This window comes from Mixophyes fleayi, chromosome 2 (genome assembly GCF_038048845.1).
Source record: "Mixophyes fleayi isolate aMixFle1 chromosome 2, aMixFle1.hap1, whole genome shotgun sequence".
Lineage (NCBI taxonomy): Eukaryota > Metazoa > Chordata > Amphibia > Anura > Limnodynastidae > Mixophyes > Mixophyes fleayi.
In genome coordinates, this window is record NC_134403.1 from 145,726,083 (window position 1) to 145,743,169 (window position 17,087).

The following is a 17,087-nucleotide window of genomic DNA, read 5'->3' on the forward strand; positions in this document are numbered from 1 at the left end:
CGGAACAGGCTCACAAGTGACAGCTCTGTGTCGTCGTTCTTAGTTTTATCTTGCACTTTCTCCGGACTATGGACTCTCCTGCAGTGGGTGGAATGCACCCAAGTGTCTCTCTCTACAACCTTCAGTGATGTAGTACTGGTCAGCAGCACTTGGTACGGGCCTTCCCAACGGTCTGTTAAACAACCTGAACGTAAGAAATTGCGGATCATAACATAGTCTCCAGGTTCAACATCATGACAGTTCGTTTCTGGCATACCAGATGACAGCATTTTTAGTTTGTGTTGTTGTTTTCGCTGTCTGCTCATTCTTATAAGATATTGTACAGTCACTTCATTATTACACTTCAAGTCGTCTTGTGGACTCACGATCAAATGAGGCTTTCGTCCGAACAGTATCTCAAAGGGGGACAGATTAAGAGGAGGTCTAGGAGTGGTTCGAATGCTATGGACCACCAACGGCAAAGCCTCAGGCCATGCCAACCCAGTTTCAGCCATTATCTTACTAAGCTTGTTCTTTATAGTACCGTTTACTCTCTCTACCTTACCACTGGCTTGTGGCCGGTAAGGGGTGTGAAGTCTGCTACTGATTCCCATGAGTTTACACATATTTTGGAAGATATCACCAGTAAAATGGGTACCCCTATCACTTTCAATGATTCTAGGGATACCGAACCTACACACAAAGTCTTGTACAATTTTCTTTGCAGTGAACACAGTAGTATTAGTGGCTTCCGGATATGCCTCTACCCAACCGGAAAACACATCAATACACACTAACACATACTTTAAATTCCTGCACGGTGGTAATTGGATATAGTCAATTTGTATTACCTGAAAAGGTCCGTCTGTAGGAGGGATGTGGGATGGCTCAGTTTGAATAGTTTTCCCAACATTTTTCCTCAAACAAGTAAGACATGACATTGCTTTCTTACCAGCCTGAGAGGAAAATCCGGGAGCACACCAGTATGCTCTCACCAGTTTGCACATACCTTCTTTACCCAGGTGAGTCAGACCGTGTGCTGCTTCCGCCAGGCTTGGATAGTATGTTCGGGGAGCTACAGGCTTACCTTGTCCATCCCTCCAGAGTCCTGAGCACTCTTGACCACATCCCTTCGCCTTCCAGACCGCCTTTTCCTGCAGGGAACACAAATCTTGCATTTCAATTAATTTCTGCATGTCTAATGTCTGAAAAACCATCATAGTCTCAGTCGATACAGTCATAGGTTGCCCTGCTGCCCATTTAGCAGCTTCGTCCGCCCCGTTGTTGCCCAATGACACTGGGTCTTCTTCAAAGGTATGGGCTTTGCACTTTATGACGGCTACTGTTCTGGGTAACTGTATCGCTGTCAGAAGTCCTTTTATGTGTTGTGAGTGTGCCACTGGTGTACCTGCTGCTGTCGTAAAGTTTCTAAGACGCCAAAGGGCCCCAAAATCGTGCACTACCCCGAAGGCGTACCTAGAGTCAGTATATATATTGGCTGATTTACCCTCTGCCAATTCACACGCTCTCCTTAGTGCTACTAGTTCCGCTACCTGGGCTGAGTGAGGTGGACCAAGGGGTTCAGCTTCTACCACATCCTGATCGTCTACAACAGCGTAACCAGTACATAGCTTTCCTGTCTCTGTCTGTCTATGGCAACTTCCGTCTGTATAAAACGTAAAATCTACATTTTCTAAAGGGGTGTCACGTATGTCGGGCCTTGCAGTAAAGGTCTGAATCAGGTGTTCCATACAATCATGCGTGTCAGTATTCTTGCCTAACTCATCAACCAGGGTCTCCTCACCTCCCACCCTTTGTGTCTCTAGAGACACATACGGAAGGTATGTAGCTGGATTTAAGATGCTACATCGTTTGATGGTGATGTTTGAGGGTGCCATCAGGGCTAGTTCCCACTTTGTGAATCTAGCTGAAGAAACATGTCTGGTTTGGGCTGAATTTAACAGAGCTGATACAGCATGGGGTGTATAGATAGTTGAATTATGTCCTAATACTACGTCCTCGCTCTTACTCACCAGAAGAGCAGTTGCTGCTACACTTCTGAGACATGTTGGGAGTGATCTTGCCACATTGTCTAATTGTGCACTGTAGTATGCTACCGGTCTGCTAGCGTCACCATGTTTCTGTGCGAGGACGCCTGCTGCACAACCATCAGCTTCTGTACAAAATAGCTCAAAAGGCTTTTCATAATCAGGTATTCCCAATACAGGTGCTCTAGTCAGACTATCTTTAAGATTAAAGAACACTTGCTCTGACTCTTCTGTGTGTACAACACGTTCTGGTTTTGAGGAAGAGACTAGCTTCTGCAATGGTAATGCCAGAATAGAAAAACCTGGGATCCAGGATCTACAGTATCCACACATCCCCAAGAAAGTACGAATCTGCTTCTGGCTCTGCGGCAGAGTCATGTGGGTTATATGCTGGTGGTCGTGTATGCATTTCCCCTAATGCCTGTATACTTACCGTCATCAACTTGTCACTCTTTTCTTCCCTTTTCCTAAAGATATTTTTGTCATGTTCCACAGCAACTTCTCTAAGAGAATCTACCGTGCTGCCTCTCCAACCAGGGGTTGAGGTTTGTACTCTAGTTTTTAGATTTTCCTTTAAACCATCCATCAGTACTGTTACCGCTACTTCCCTATGATGTGGGTTCTCCCTTATATCTGATACCCCCGTAAACTGTGTCATTGATGCAAGAGCTCTACCAAAATAATCCGCTGCAGTTTCACTGTCTTTTTGTTTTATGGTTAAAATCCAATTTACCACTACTGGAAAATATATGGCTAAGTGTTTGACAATTCTTTCTATATTCTTTTGGTAAATCTCATCAGTCAAGGTGTCATCTTCCTCCAACAAACAATCTTCAATAAATTTTTGTATGTTAGTATAGGGAGGAAGACACGCCCTCAACACTACACGCCAATCCTTATTGGTTGGTTCGTGGGCATTTCCTAAGTCTTTAACAAATTTCTGACATTTAGCTAACTCCTTTCTAGGATCTGGGAATTCAGTCATAATGGAACGTAATTCTGATCTAGTCCAGGGACAATGCATTGTAACATTTCTTAAAGGAACTACACCATCCTTATCCGGTTTCCCATTGGGAACTGATATTGTGCGGACTGGGAACGCACCCTCTGGTACACTGACTTCAAGGGACACTACAGGATTTGCTTGTTCTAGATTTAGAACGCTTACACTCCTAGTGATCACGCTACTCTCACCTATCTCAGCCATTTTCTCATACTTGCGCTGAGCCTCTAGTACACTAACGGCATGGGCAATGGCTGAAATCACAGTGGGTTCATCTTCATTTTCAGATACACTTGATTTAAACTGGCTTAAAACAGGATACAACTTAGCAATTTTTCTATTTTCAGTTTTAACAACGGTTGTATTTACCCCTCCCGCCACATAAGGTGGCGGGGGCACGCTTGCGCTGAGTTCACCACGCTTCCCCAACGGCTACTTCCGTTGTGTGTGCGCTTTTAGCCACGCCTACTTCCGCTTTGCATTCGCTGCTCTGCCACGTGTTACCTTCCATTTGCCACAATTTTAAACAATCATTATGTTTATTCCTCACCTTCGTTGAGGTAATCAACCATACTTTATCTTTTACAGTATTTAGTACCTCTGCATTAAAACTCCCTATTGTTGGGAAAGGCCTATCACAACCTTTGGTCATCTTGACCCACGTGTCGCAATACGCAGTTGCGTATGCACCATATTTCTTACACATGAGAAATCTCGCTGAACCAATAGGACCTTCCTTAGGCAGTACCTTGGCCTTCTCTAGCGTTTGCTTAGCACCCATATTGAACAATAGGGTCCCAGAAATATCACAATATCCTGCCACAAAATAGGCTTCCAGAAATAACACAATATTCAGCCACTAATTTTCAACACTACCGCTAGAGATATTTTACCGGCCTGTGGACGTATTTGCTACAGGCCGCGTCCACTCGCTTCCTCTTGTATTAAACAAGGACCCCTAATACAGAAATATCAATGCGGACTAAAGGGTTATCAGCTTCCTGATCACCCCTGACTCTCCAACAAAAATCTGTTGAGTTTATTACAACTGGTAGCATCCGGTAAAGTCAATTACCAGCCTTACCAACGTAATTCCTCCCCGTTACTCCCAAGTCACAATCACGGCTTTCCTTGTGTGCGGTGCAATCGCAACGCTTAAAGCTAATCCGTAAGCGATGCGATTACCCTTGGGTGCACGTCGCAAAAACGTATTCAGTTTCCGCCCCCTGGTATACTTGCCTTGTATACCGTACACCAGTTGGGCACCTGCCTCGTCAAACAGCAACTGACACTCTATTTTGCAATAGATATAACCTTAGTGTATTTAAAGTCAACAAATCCCACGACATACACCTTTTCTGCGCAGAAAAGAAAAGAATTCCCAACAATAGTAATAATGTCCCAGAGGTTTTCACAAGTAATTATATTATGCACATATAATAACTATCAAGACAATTGTTTAACCACGTGGCAAATTTACCGGAAGTTCGCGTACGCACAGCAGGAAATACACATACGCTAAGCAATGCAATACGGTTAAAATGCACGACAGTAAAAATAAACAGTTTTCTCTTTTGTCCCTAGGTTCTAGTTAGCGTGCCCTAGATAATGCAAAACGGACATTCGGTTTCGCAACACAGAGTAAAATTCAGGTGTTAAACACAATGTGTTCTTACCCGTTTATGACGCGTCTCCACCCTTTGTTGAGGAACCGAAATCCGTTGGTCTTGCGTATCATCGGCAACGAAACCTCCAAAGCTCACGAGCCCCCAAATTGTTATGTGCGTATTGTCGCTAACCAATAACGATTGTCGAACCTCGATTTGTGTTTCCAAAGCACAAAGATTTATTCGCAATAAGTAGAATATGCTCAAGCGAAGTAATAGTAAATACAGCCGTTACTTATCGCAGGCGCTCTGGATCCAGTGCAGTCATTCAATCCTGAAGTCTGGGGACAAGATGTCTGCATACTGGATCACAAGCTGCTGCTTATATACACAATCAAATACAGTAATACAATGAAGATGGTATAGCTTGCATCTATTGGTCCAGGTCTCAGGAATGTCCAAGGGGTTGTCAATCATTGGCTGGTTCATCCTAAGGAATCCAAAGGAGGGGGTCATCTCTGCAGGGGGTATGCTCTGCTCTTCCCGCCAAGATTCCTTAGTCTTAAGTAGTTCATAATTCCCTATCATTCATAACTTGTGTATGCACTTTGCGATTCCCTCGCAGAGTGAACCAAACAGTAGGATATGTAACAAGGTTCATTATGATACCACTCATGATGTGACTTCGACAGCCCACATAAGCTAAACGCATGCTATAGTCTCCCCGCAGTTGTGGTAAGGTTTCAAACAGTGCCTAAGTGGTTAGCACTTCTGCCTTAGAGCACTAGGGTCACGAGTTCGATTCCCGACTATGGCCTTATCTGTGAGGAGTTTGTATGTTCTACCCGTGTTTGCGTGGGTTTCCTCCGGGTGCTCCGGTTTCCTCCCACACTCCAAAAACATACTGGTAGGTTAATTGGCTGCTAACAAAATTGACCCTAGTCTGTGTGTCTGTCTGTGTGTGCTAGGGAATTTAGACTGTAAGCTCCTATGGGGCAAGGACTGATGTGAGTGAGTTCTCTGTACAGTGCTGTGGAATTAGTGGCGCTATATAAATAAATAAATGATGATGATGATGATGAAACAGTGAAATACTTAAAAAATGTATGGGAGAAACATATTGCCATCAAGACTTAGATTGAATTGTTAAAAGGAAAAAAACCCAAAAACATACCCAAACAACAACTAAATAAAATCCAACTCCCACCCCAAAAAGTACATGCAAAAGGGTAGCTGGAAGGTTATTTTCTAACATGAAATTATAGGTTTCTATTCTTTACTGCCAGGTTAACTTGCCACATATCAAACTGTTCTTATTGTGTGGATGTGGCAGGGAAATTAGGTTGTAAGTTCTCCTGGGGGCAGAGACAGATGTGAATGAATACAATTCTCTGTACAATACTGCATACTATGTTGGTGCTAAGTAAATGATCATGTCCAACCTGCTCTGAAGCACATTTCCTCATGGGGCAAATGTAACCTGATACATCTCTCCTCTCTCCTTTATGTTCACAGTTCAGATTACGCTACCAGTTATTATGAGTTTGCAGGTGTAGATAGCTGCCAGGACGTGGTTCACCTATATCGGCTGTTGTGGACATGTACCGTCCTTAATATCATGGGTTTGTTCCTTGGTATTGTCACTGCTGCTGTTCTTGGAGCTTTCAAGGATATAGTAAGTATTTCCTTTTAGATTTCTTTAGGTCACATAACTCCTTATAATATATAGTAAGCAGACTATTTTCCAGAAGATTTTAAAGTAAGGGGTTAAATCTCTAATAAGGTTATAAAAAAACTCCCAAAAATAGAAACAACAGTATAGAATTTTGTTGGGATAAACAGAGGTCTGTCCTTAATGGTCAAATATTCTGCTTCTAAATATATGGAGAAAACTGTCCCTAAAAATGTCCCAATATTGTCCAAGTGTATAGATAAATTCCTAATCTGTATATAGGATGTAGGTCAAACTATATTCATAGTTTCCACACATTATTAGTTAATATTAATAAGTGACTGGTATGGATTCCCAGTGTGAAAATCACCGAGAGTAATTGTAATTTTTTTTTAATAGATATTTTATTAAATTTTTCAGATAAGCAGAATATAGGAAAGGGGCAAAACAAGTGAAACAGAACATAGCGTACTTTCCAAGAAACATAATCATCATATTATCAGTATGAAAAAAATATTGGTGGAGAATTGAGAAAAGAGAGGGGAGAAAGGAAAGAATAGAAATAGGAGGGAAAGGTGAGTCACTAGCGAGAGAGGTGAGAAGAAAAGAGTAGAGAAGATGAGGATCAGAGACAATACTTTAAGCCCTAACTACCAATTTAAAACCTTAAAAAACTAGAGGGGGAGAAGCTCTGTGATATTCAGTCCAGGGACTCTCCAGACCTTATTAAATTGGATGGGGGTATGGCAAAGAATACTAGTAATATATTCTATATGATAGACTTGCTAAATGCGGTTAATAACGGAAGGTAGCGGGGGTGGACTCAGATTTTTCTAAAAAAAAGGGCAATTTGGCATCTAACGGCACTAAGAATATGAGTAATGAGTTTCTGAGTTTGTTTTGATATCTTAGGAATTGAGCGAGGGAGCAATAAATAAGAGAGAGATGGAGGGAGAGAAATCTGAGTGATGTTGAAAATTAACCAGTGGATCGATTCCCAGAAGGGAAGTAGTTTAGGACAGTGCCACCATATATGAGACAGGGTACCCTCGTGACCACATTGACGCCAGCACAACAGGGATGAGCCCAGATATATCATATGAAGGTGGTGTGGGACCAAGTGCCAGCGGTAAAAAAATCTTACCACAATTTTCACCTATTTTAACACATATAGAGGTCTTAGAGAGGTTCGGGCGAATCTTATCCCACTCCTCAGGGGTAAGCGACTCCCCCATGTCCTCCTAACATTTGAGATTGTGGGGATCCTTAGGGGGGCATTTGTGTTTTACAATAAGGCGATAGAATGTGGAGATAAGGCCCCTGGAAGAGGAGCGAAGTCCTAGGCTTCCTACAGACCAAACAAATTTGGTAGCCATTTTTTGAAGGAGTATGAGGGAATTGGCGGGGACTTTAAGGGGTAAAGCTTGAAACAGATAGAAAAGTGGAGGGAGGACATTCATTTTGAGACAGTTTATCCTACCCGTCCAGGAGATTATCATTTTGTCCCATTTTAAAAGATCGGCTTTGATGGCTGAAAATAAAGGGGGAAAATTTGCAGTGTACAGTTGATCATAGGAATGAGTTAGGTAAATCCCAGATATTTTAGTTTGTGAGACTGCCATCTAAAATCAAAGCTAGTTTTGAGGGATGACAGAAGGGCAGGAGGGACATTAAGGTCAAGAATTTCTTATTTAGAAGCATTGATCTTGTAATTGAAAAGAGTGCCAAAGAGAGTGATGTCCTTGAGTAAATTTGGGAGTGATATGAGGGGGTTTGTGACTGACAGAAGAATATCATACGTGTATAGGAATAATTTACGTTCGAGTAGTTGTAATTTAAAGACGTAAACAAGGATCACACAGGTATAACTAGGTGCAGTCAATGGTTAATCAACTATCATACGTCCATAGAAACAGCAGGTAGCAAATGCAAAGTTCAGTGGGATAATTAACACAAACAACAGGGAATCAGGATATCAGGCTTAGCATTGAAGCTGAAGGTGCTGGATACCAGGATACAATGGGTGAAGTGCAGGCACAGGACAGCAGTATTACCAGGTTTAGCTGGGAAGCTGGAGATGATGGATATCAGATATGACAAGTTAACTGCAGGCACAGGTTGGACAGGATAAGCAGGTTTGCTGGGAAGGTGGAGCAGGAGAGACAGGTGTCCAGAAATAACAGATGAAGAGCTGGAACAAAAGAACTGGATTACTAGGTTAGCCAGGGGGCACGAGGCACTGGATGATCCATGGGAGAATTAGGTAAAAGGAGGTTCAGGCAAGCCAGGGGTCATTAAGCTGCGAGATCCACAATATATCAGGGAGTAAGCAGGAGCAAGGTCAAATGAAACCAGGTTCTGGGTCACAGGAGGAGGTAGATCACATAGGAACAAAGCAAGAGTCAAATGCCAAGGACAATGTCAGGATCCAAACAGGAGTGTCACAGAAACCAGCAGCAGAGACAAACGAACTGGCACCAGTCTGTAGAAAAAGGCAGTCTTAAAAAGGCCAGAAGTAGGTGATCACAATCCAAATCAGGTGATGAGAAGTTAACCCCTTGCATGCAAGAAGAAACTGTCCAGGAATAACAGCAGCACCTTTGGTAACACAGTGGTACTGCATGCCAAATTGAGAATAAGGACAGAGTCCTAACAATGACCATTTAGACACAAAAAAATGGCATCATAAATAAGTTCTATTAATACATCATAATGGAGATTGTAGTTTACAGAGTTCTGTCGACACTACTCCATGAGTGATGCTCAGGAGCAAAGTACCTACCTACATACAATGACAATATACACTTATAAAGACATACAAAACTTACCTTCAATCAGGTAGGATCTCCTTTCTAGGCACCTAGGTATAGTTATTAGTAATAGAAAGGAACACTTTAATTTATTTTTTATTAATCGGTTTGCAGCTGCAGTGAGGCTGAATGGCTTACACCAGTGGATCCCAGAATTTCTCGGTTTGAGGAACCCTTAGTGTCTCCATAAGTTTATCAAGGCACCCCTAAGCCAAAATAATTATCAAGTAGTCCCCTGCCTGGTTTACCACTGGCATACACTATTCATGCATTATTGGGAATAGCATGTATTATATATAGGTATTCTGTGCTCTCTTATGTCAAAGCAAACTGAATAGAACACTATTTTTCAACAAAAGGATGACATTTGGGTTAATATTAGTTTACTATGAGAGTGTATATATGTATGAAGTTGACAGGGTATAGTAATAGCAATACAATATTACATTAAGTAGACATATTTGGGTCATCATTTCCAATATAATAAACACCAATTGCTGTTATCAATATAATTTCCCCCCTGCCAGATGTTCACCTGGCACATGTTTATGAATTTGTTATTGGTTATGGATTCACAGAAACACAGAGTGCGTCATACAAGCCTAAATTATAAAGTACACTATATGGACAAAAGTATTCAGACACTTGATCATTAGACCTACAGGGACTGTAATGACATTGTATTCAAATACATATACTTTAATATGGAGTTGGTGCCCCTTTTGCAGTGATAACAGCTTCCACTCTTCTTGGAAGGATTTCCACAAGATGTTGGGAGTGTTTCTGTGGTTATTTGTGCCTATTCATTCTGTAGAGCATTTATGAGGTCAGGAACTGATGTTGGACGAGAAGGCCTGGCTCACAATCTCTGTTCCAGTTTATCTCAAAGGTGTTTGATGGGATTGAGGTCAGGGGCTCTGTGTGCGCCAGTCAAGTTCTTCCACACCAAATTCATCAAACCATATCTTTGTAGTCCTTGCTTTGTGCACTGCGAAACAGTCATAATAGAATAGAAAAGGGCCTTCCCCAAACTGTTGCACACAAAGTTGGAAGCATATAATTTCCCAAAATAACTTGGTATGCTAAAACACCAAGATTCCCCCTTCACTGGAGATAAGGGGCCTAGCCCAAACCTGAAAATTAGCCTCATACCATTATTACTCCTCCACCTAATGTCACAGTTGGCATAATGCAGTCAGGCAGGTAACGTTCTCCCGGCATCTGCCAAACCCAGACCTGTCCATCTGATTGTCAAACAGAGAAGCGCGATTCATCACTCCACAGAACACATTTCCACTTCTCCACAGTCCAGTCTCTGTGTGCTTTACACCACTCCATCTGATGCTTGGCATTGGTCTTGGTGATGTGAGGCTTGCAGGCAGCTGCTCGACCATGGAAACCCCTAGCATTAAGCTCCCAACCCACAGTTTTTGTGCTTACATTAATGCCAGTGTAAGTTCGGAACTCTTCAATGTTGCGGTACCGGGACCCATGCGGGCGCGCGTAATCGCGCCTGTGAATCCTGATTGATACAAAATGGGTCATTCTGAAGAACTCAATGGGACATATTGACAAATGTTTGCAAATAGGGACTCCATGGCTAGGTGCTTGATTTTATACACCTCTGGCAACGGGTCTGATTGGAACACCTCAATTCAATAATTAACAGGTGTGGCCAAATACTTTTGTCCATATAGTGTGGATCCCAACTCAAATGCTGGCCTCTGCTTCAATATATAGTTCCTGAAAAATGCCTTAAATAACTAAATATGCCCAGAATATTTAGTTATTGCCTATTCCCCAAAGCTGTCTACATATTAGTTATATTATGATTTTGCTAAATTTAGCCATTAAATTTTAAGTAGAATAGCTTCAAGCCCTCCAATGCTAATCTAGGCTTTTACATAGCCTCTGCCCCCTTTCAATTCCATGAAATACAATTAACTTAAAATATATTTTGTTTTTCAGGCACCGAATTCCCAACTCAACTTTAACTTGCCTCCCCCGCAGATCTTGTACAACCCAGCACAGCAGATCCTAACCTACACTGGGTTCTGCTCCCCAACATCTTCTCTCCCTTCCTATGCATCATACCCTCTACCTCTGCAGGTAATCCCATTACAATACCTTCATGCATTGCACTTTCTTTGTCGAGCATCAGAGTATTTATAGTATAAGATCTTCATATTACATTTCGCCCTGGGGTTCACAAATTAAACAAATGTATTATGTTAACCCACCAGCAGTCTATATCTTGCATATACCTACAGGGTCGGACTGGCCCGCCGGGGAGCCAGGCTATTCCCCGGTAGGCCCCCACCCTAATCACTCCCCTCTTCATTGGTGAGGGGGAAGCTGACACTTTAAAATAAAAAAAAAACGTGATCGCGGCACCGGCGCCCCTACTCTCTGCTCCGTCCGCACTGAATGTCGGGCGTGACGTCATCGCACCCGACATTCAGTGAAGAACGGCGCAGAGAGGAGGCGCAAGAAGAAAGAAGACAGAAGAAGACAAGAAAAGAGAAGAAAGAAGCCGATAAAAAAGGTAAGTGAAGGAACAGAAGCAAGGGGGGAGCATGGCGCAGAGTGAAGGGGGAGCATGGCGCAGAGTGAAGGTGGAACAAAGGCAGCATAGCAGAGTGTGAAGGGGGAGCAAAGGCAGCATGGCAGAGAGTGAAGGGGGAGCAAAGGCAGCATGGCACAGTGTGAAGGGGGAGCAAAGGCAGCATGGCACAGTGTGAAGGGGGAGCAAAGGCAGCATGGCAGAGTGTGAAGGGGGGCCAAAGCAGCATGGAGGGCGCAGTGTGATCATAAGGAGGCACAGTATGGTGATGAAGGATCACAGTAATGTATGTGTGATGGCACAGCGGGTTTGTGGCAATGTAATGTGTGTGTGTGGTAGGTGGTGGCTAACTAATGGGTGCTATTTTGTTTGTGGGGTGAAGGTGGGGCAATTTAATTTTATAGAGGGGACTATTAATTTAAGATGGGGTGGTTTGGGGGCTATTAATTGAATATGGGGCTGAGTTTGAGGAGCATGAGGTCTATTTAGTAAATGTAAATATGAATTATTTAAATGGCAGTGACGGTTGCGGGAAATAGGTATATTTATTATACATAAATGCTATTAATCTATTGCTGGGGCTGTTTGGAGGGAGGGAAATAGGTTTATTTATTAAATGGGAATACTATTACTTTAATGTTGGGGCTAGAGGAAGGCCTAAGTATTAATTGTGGGTCCTATTGATTTAACGCCAGGGCTGGTTGGAATTTTGTAAATGTACCCATTTTTTTTTTCCAAACAGGACCCCCAACATTCCAGGATCCAGACAAGATGCAACTAAAGAAACCAGCAGCCACAGGTGGTGAAAATGACAAGAACAGGTAGGGCAGTCTGTCAGATGTTCTGATTCTAGTGGGACAATTCCGATTTTTGGTGACTGTTCTGCCCAATCTAAGGGGCAAGTCAAGACTGTGTACTCTTTATATACACACTGCATTCTTTATATACTACACTATGGTGCTCGCTGTCCTTTGTGGGCTGACCACTCCCCCTCTAGTGTCTGGTCTTGCGTCTATGATGGCTGGCCACAACCCCTCTGGTGGGCCCCTAGCACTGCAGTCCCCCGGTGGGCCCTTCATGCCCCAGTCCGACACTGTATACCTACAATGGAACATGGGCGAATAAATAAAAACAATTACATTTAGTTAACGCAACAGTGCCTACACTATAGTGACACACAGGTATTTTGTTTAAAATAAGACCATCTTCTTTTGGTATATTGCATTATACGCAAGGAGCACACCATGTCAAAATGTCCGGGTTCGTGTTTACTGGGCTGTTCATCCTTTTTATATAACATACTGCATGCTTATTTCATTTGTGTTTGATTTGAACTTACTAGGTTATTACACTTTTTTGCACAGTAACCTGTGCACCAGTTTTCATAAGTCCACTAATATGTGAGATTGGAAAAGTAGGATAAAAACATGTTGAAGACAAAAAGCCTCCAATAAAACATAGTAATCTTAATAACGCTAAAGCAAAGCAGTAAAGTGTTTGTCCATTACATACCTTATTATGGACAGATGGTCATTGTAGACATACAGCTCAACACAAACACCTATAAAATACACACACAGATTAAACAAAAGCTCCATACTCCATGGCTTCCTTAAGCCCAATAATCTTTGCTTTCCAGACAAACCTAGTCAGCCCTCATCCTTCTGACTACCTTCTGCTGTGTCGTCACACAGACTTCTCCCACTCCACTTACAATGCCTCCTTCTTCAGGATCTTCCCTCCAACACTTGAGCAGCAACTTGTTCCCCTATGCCTCACTGCCAATGCCTGTCCAATCATCTTTAATTATGTTGCCCAAGCCCTTCTCACCATCTCTGGCTAAATCCAGGAGTATGCTAAAGTCGTGGACAACCTCTTTATGACTGATGCACAAAAATTGTATTCAATACTTATCATGGGTTCCAAATTATACTTCCTTACATGCTCTTTTAGTAAAATATAATTAATAATATCTCTCATGATGCTACAATTTTGTATTGGTATATTCAATCAACAGTGTCCCATTTAGGGTTTCAGCTGCCTGCACATTTGTAGGATCCAAATGTATGGCTTCCCTTTTATCCACATTAAATAATGTTTGTCATTTTGCTGACCAACCCCCAAATTGTGCCTGGTAAGGATGACAAATTATGGACGGTCTGTACATACATTTTGCATCATCGACGACGGATGGCCTATTGTTTATATGCAGTTTTTTTCACAACATCAGACACTTCTTATGAAAGGCGACACCAGTTACTTAACACTACGCAGTGTACATATACTTATGTTTCTACTATAATCTAATTCTTGTTTTATAGCCATCAGCTTCCTATCCAGCTACTTCTTCTGCAGATATTTCCTTATCAGATGACAACCAAAATCCATCCCACTCCAACTCAATGAATGGACTCGCTTCAAATCCACATTCACAGTATCCATCCACCATCCTCCTAACAGGGGAAAAACCACCTCCATATGCTCCTTGATGCAAGGACCATGAGCACATACACTTGCAGGAAAACAAGAAATAAAAAGGGCTTCCTGGAGAACTAGTGAAAACACTTTCTTCCAAAATAGATTTTCCTTTTTCACTTGAAAAATGTTCACACCAATTGTGAGGTTAGTGACTGAATAGTCTAGTAGATAGATGAACCAGAGCTTTGCATCAGTACTGTTTTACTATCTGTTATTTGCAGGAGTGCATTTTTTATTCCCCCTTTAATGTCCTTGATTAACTGTTCTTCTTAAGAGCAGATACTGCTCTTTATTAAAAACACAATGGGGGTACTTATGAAAGTGGAATAAGATAAGCTGGAGTGCAAAATATCTGAGAATTTCATAGTCCTAAACTATGGAATTCTTAAATGCCGCAGTTTCCCCCTATACTTTTGTGTAGTTTTTCTTTACATGACTCAAATATTACTAAAGTAGTGATGAAGTGAGTGCTGCATTTAGAATCCGTCCAACGTGCAGTGATTATAGATAAAGGGGCTGATGCAGAGTTGGCCATAGAATGGGAGTAAATTTCACTTAAAAAATTAGTGCATTTCTTCCCACATGCAAAGCCGTACACATCTTAGTATGCGTCCATCCCTGCATAAGCAGCATATGCACCTGGTTTACGATAAGTCATTATCATCAGTGTGCTTCTGCACCTGCTCCTAACAGGCGTATATGCGTTTTTGTGCAGGTCCGAGTTTGGGTAAACACGCCTTTACTGTATTTGGCCAACATTGAATTGTCCGTTCCTAACCCTGTCCTGCCTCTCCAGACGCACCCAGGCGCAAGTGCCAGATAGGCGCAAGTCTACATAGATGCATATGAATGCGCAGACTTTCTCGCCATGCTCAGATTGATCTCACAGAAGATATACTATGCAAACTGACGTATAGCCCACTCTGCATCAGTCCCAAAGCATTCCTCATAGATCACTATTTTTATGTCCACTAAACTGTGTTCACTTTCCAGTAAACCCAGAGGAAGGCAATGCACCACATACATATGTATAACCCCTCAGAAGTACCTCATACCTCAACTCTGTTGTTTGACTCACATTGTTTTGATAGAAGAGGTTTTATGGTGATATAAAAGAAAATATGAACATATTGCTAGGATTTCCCATAAATCTGAAGCATATGATCACAAGAAGGTGACTGTAATGAAACACACCACAGGCAGATGTATAGTGGCAGCAGCTCAGCACCATGGAATACAGCTTTTAAATGATTGTATAATAAACAAATATATCTGTGTGTTCCTTATGCATGTTTCATTATTCAAGTAAATTTCATACAAAAGTCTGCAAGGCTAATTGTGTTCTTACATTTTTCTTGTCCTTCAAAGTCTGCACTTGTGTGTTGCTTTGTGGTAAACGTAGTTTGAGATGACCAATACGGCAACAATACATTTTCCCAGTGGCTAAAGCACTTTGCACTTTTTTAGCCCATCAAGATTACCCAGTTGCAGTTTTTCATAGTCTATTGATAACCATTGTGAGGCCTTCTGTAGCTTTGTTTCCAATCTGATAAACATACTGCAACACATGTTAATACTATAATTAACATGCTCACACCTGTGTAATGCTACAGCTTCAGGCATTTAGCAAAGACATAGATAATGGTTTCAACTCAGATGGCAGCAGGAAAGGATTTACAGCATGTCCATGTGCTGCCGCAGATGTCACTTTCAGTAAATTATACAGGATAGGATTCCAACTCCAAATGCACGTACCAGATCATTAGAAAAATAGAGAAAAAAATATTACACTAAACTGAAAAACTATAGCAACTATTTTTCCATGGAATTTATCCATGTACAGTAATGAGATGAGCCCATTTCAACGTTGGTAATACATAGGACTGGCAATAGATTTCAGCCTGGGCTTGCAGCCCTGGCCTTGTTGCGGCATTAGGGACCCGTTACATCAGCTTCATATGTTAAAGACACTAAATATAACACATTATTTTCAGCTACACTGCTTGGTGTATTTAAGGAATATTCATTTTCAACACACAGGTTCTCTGTGCCAATTAAATGTCATCATCCTTTTTCCAGCAGCATTGATAGTGTGTATAGCAGATACAAATATTATAATATATATATATATATATATATATATATATATAATTGTAACTTTCTTTTTTGGAAATCATTTTATTTCAATTGTTAATTAAAAAGCAGTGTTTGCCATTAAAAATAAAGCACATTTCCAGTTTTGCATATATTTGCTACAACATCAATAATACCACAGTTCTCCGTTGTACTTTGAATACAATCATCTGTAAGGAACTTGCTGCACATGTTTTTTTGTAATTAACATTAATTTTTCTTTAAAATATTTACAATATATTACAATCCTTAACCAATAAGGCAGGGGGTACTATTGTCATAAACGGTTTGACACAATGTAAAAATCAGTAGGTCTTACATAAGTTCAGTGTTTTACGAAACTATACACACACAATACTGCAATAGTCAGAATAATTTATACATATATAAAAAATATGATACTTGGGTTTAAAAAAAAAAAAAAAATGGTGTGAGCAACCTATTTGCCTGACCTAACAGGAGGACACGAGTGGGAAGTGATGTCATTGTGCTTGTACACAGCCTCATCCAAGTCCAGGGTCTTTTGCTGAACCTTTATGGTCATGCAGCCATGATAAAATGCAGTCACCGTGGTGCGAGTAACATCCACATCTGTACAGTGCAGAAGAAAATGTCATCAACGCAACAACAAAGGAAAATGTTACCATGTAGCTGAATATTGATGCTGGATTGCATTATCATGTTGAAAATCTTTTGCATGGCATCCTGAGATCTAACTACTGATTTGTAATTGGGCAGAAATATTTCCAAAGCTGGATATAACTTATAATACCATCCAGTGGTCAGTAGTAAGG

At 41.4% G+C, this 17,087-nt stretch overlaps 2 protein-coding genes across 3 annotated transcripts in view; one reads left to right on the forward strand and one right to left on the reverse strand.

The window, feature by feature from the left end:
- Positions 1-15,487, forward strand: part of TMEM255B (transmembrane protein 255B) — an 88,143-nt gene extending 72,656 nt beyond the window's left edge. The window contains exons 7-9 of the mRNA XM_075198054.1: positions 6,153-6,312; positions 11,088-11,228; positions 14,004-15,487. Of these exons, the coding sequence (XP_075054155.1) occupies positions 6,153-6,312; positions 11,088-11,228; positions 14,004-14,171 (469 nt within the window). The 3' untranslated portion in view covers positions 14,172-15,487. The remainder of the gene's footprint in view (positions 1-6,152; positions 6,313-11,087; positions 11,229-14,003) is intronic.
- An 831-nt stretch (positions 15,488-16,318) lies between these two features.
- Positions 16,319-17,087, reverse strand: part of GAS6 (growth arrest specific 6) — a 65,510-nt gene continuing 64,741 nt past the window's right edge. For both annotated transcript variants that reach the window (XM_075200167.1, XM_075200165.1), the window contains one exon: positions 16,319-16,884. In XM_075200167.1, the coding sequence (XP_075056268.1) occupies positions 16,733-16,884 (152 nt within the window). In that variant the 3' untranslated portion in view covers positions 16,319-16,732. The remainder of the gene's footprint in view (positions 16,885-17,087) is intronic.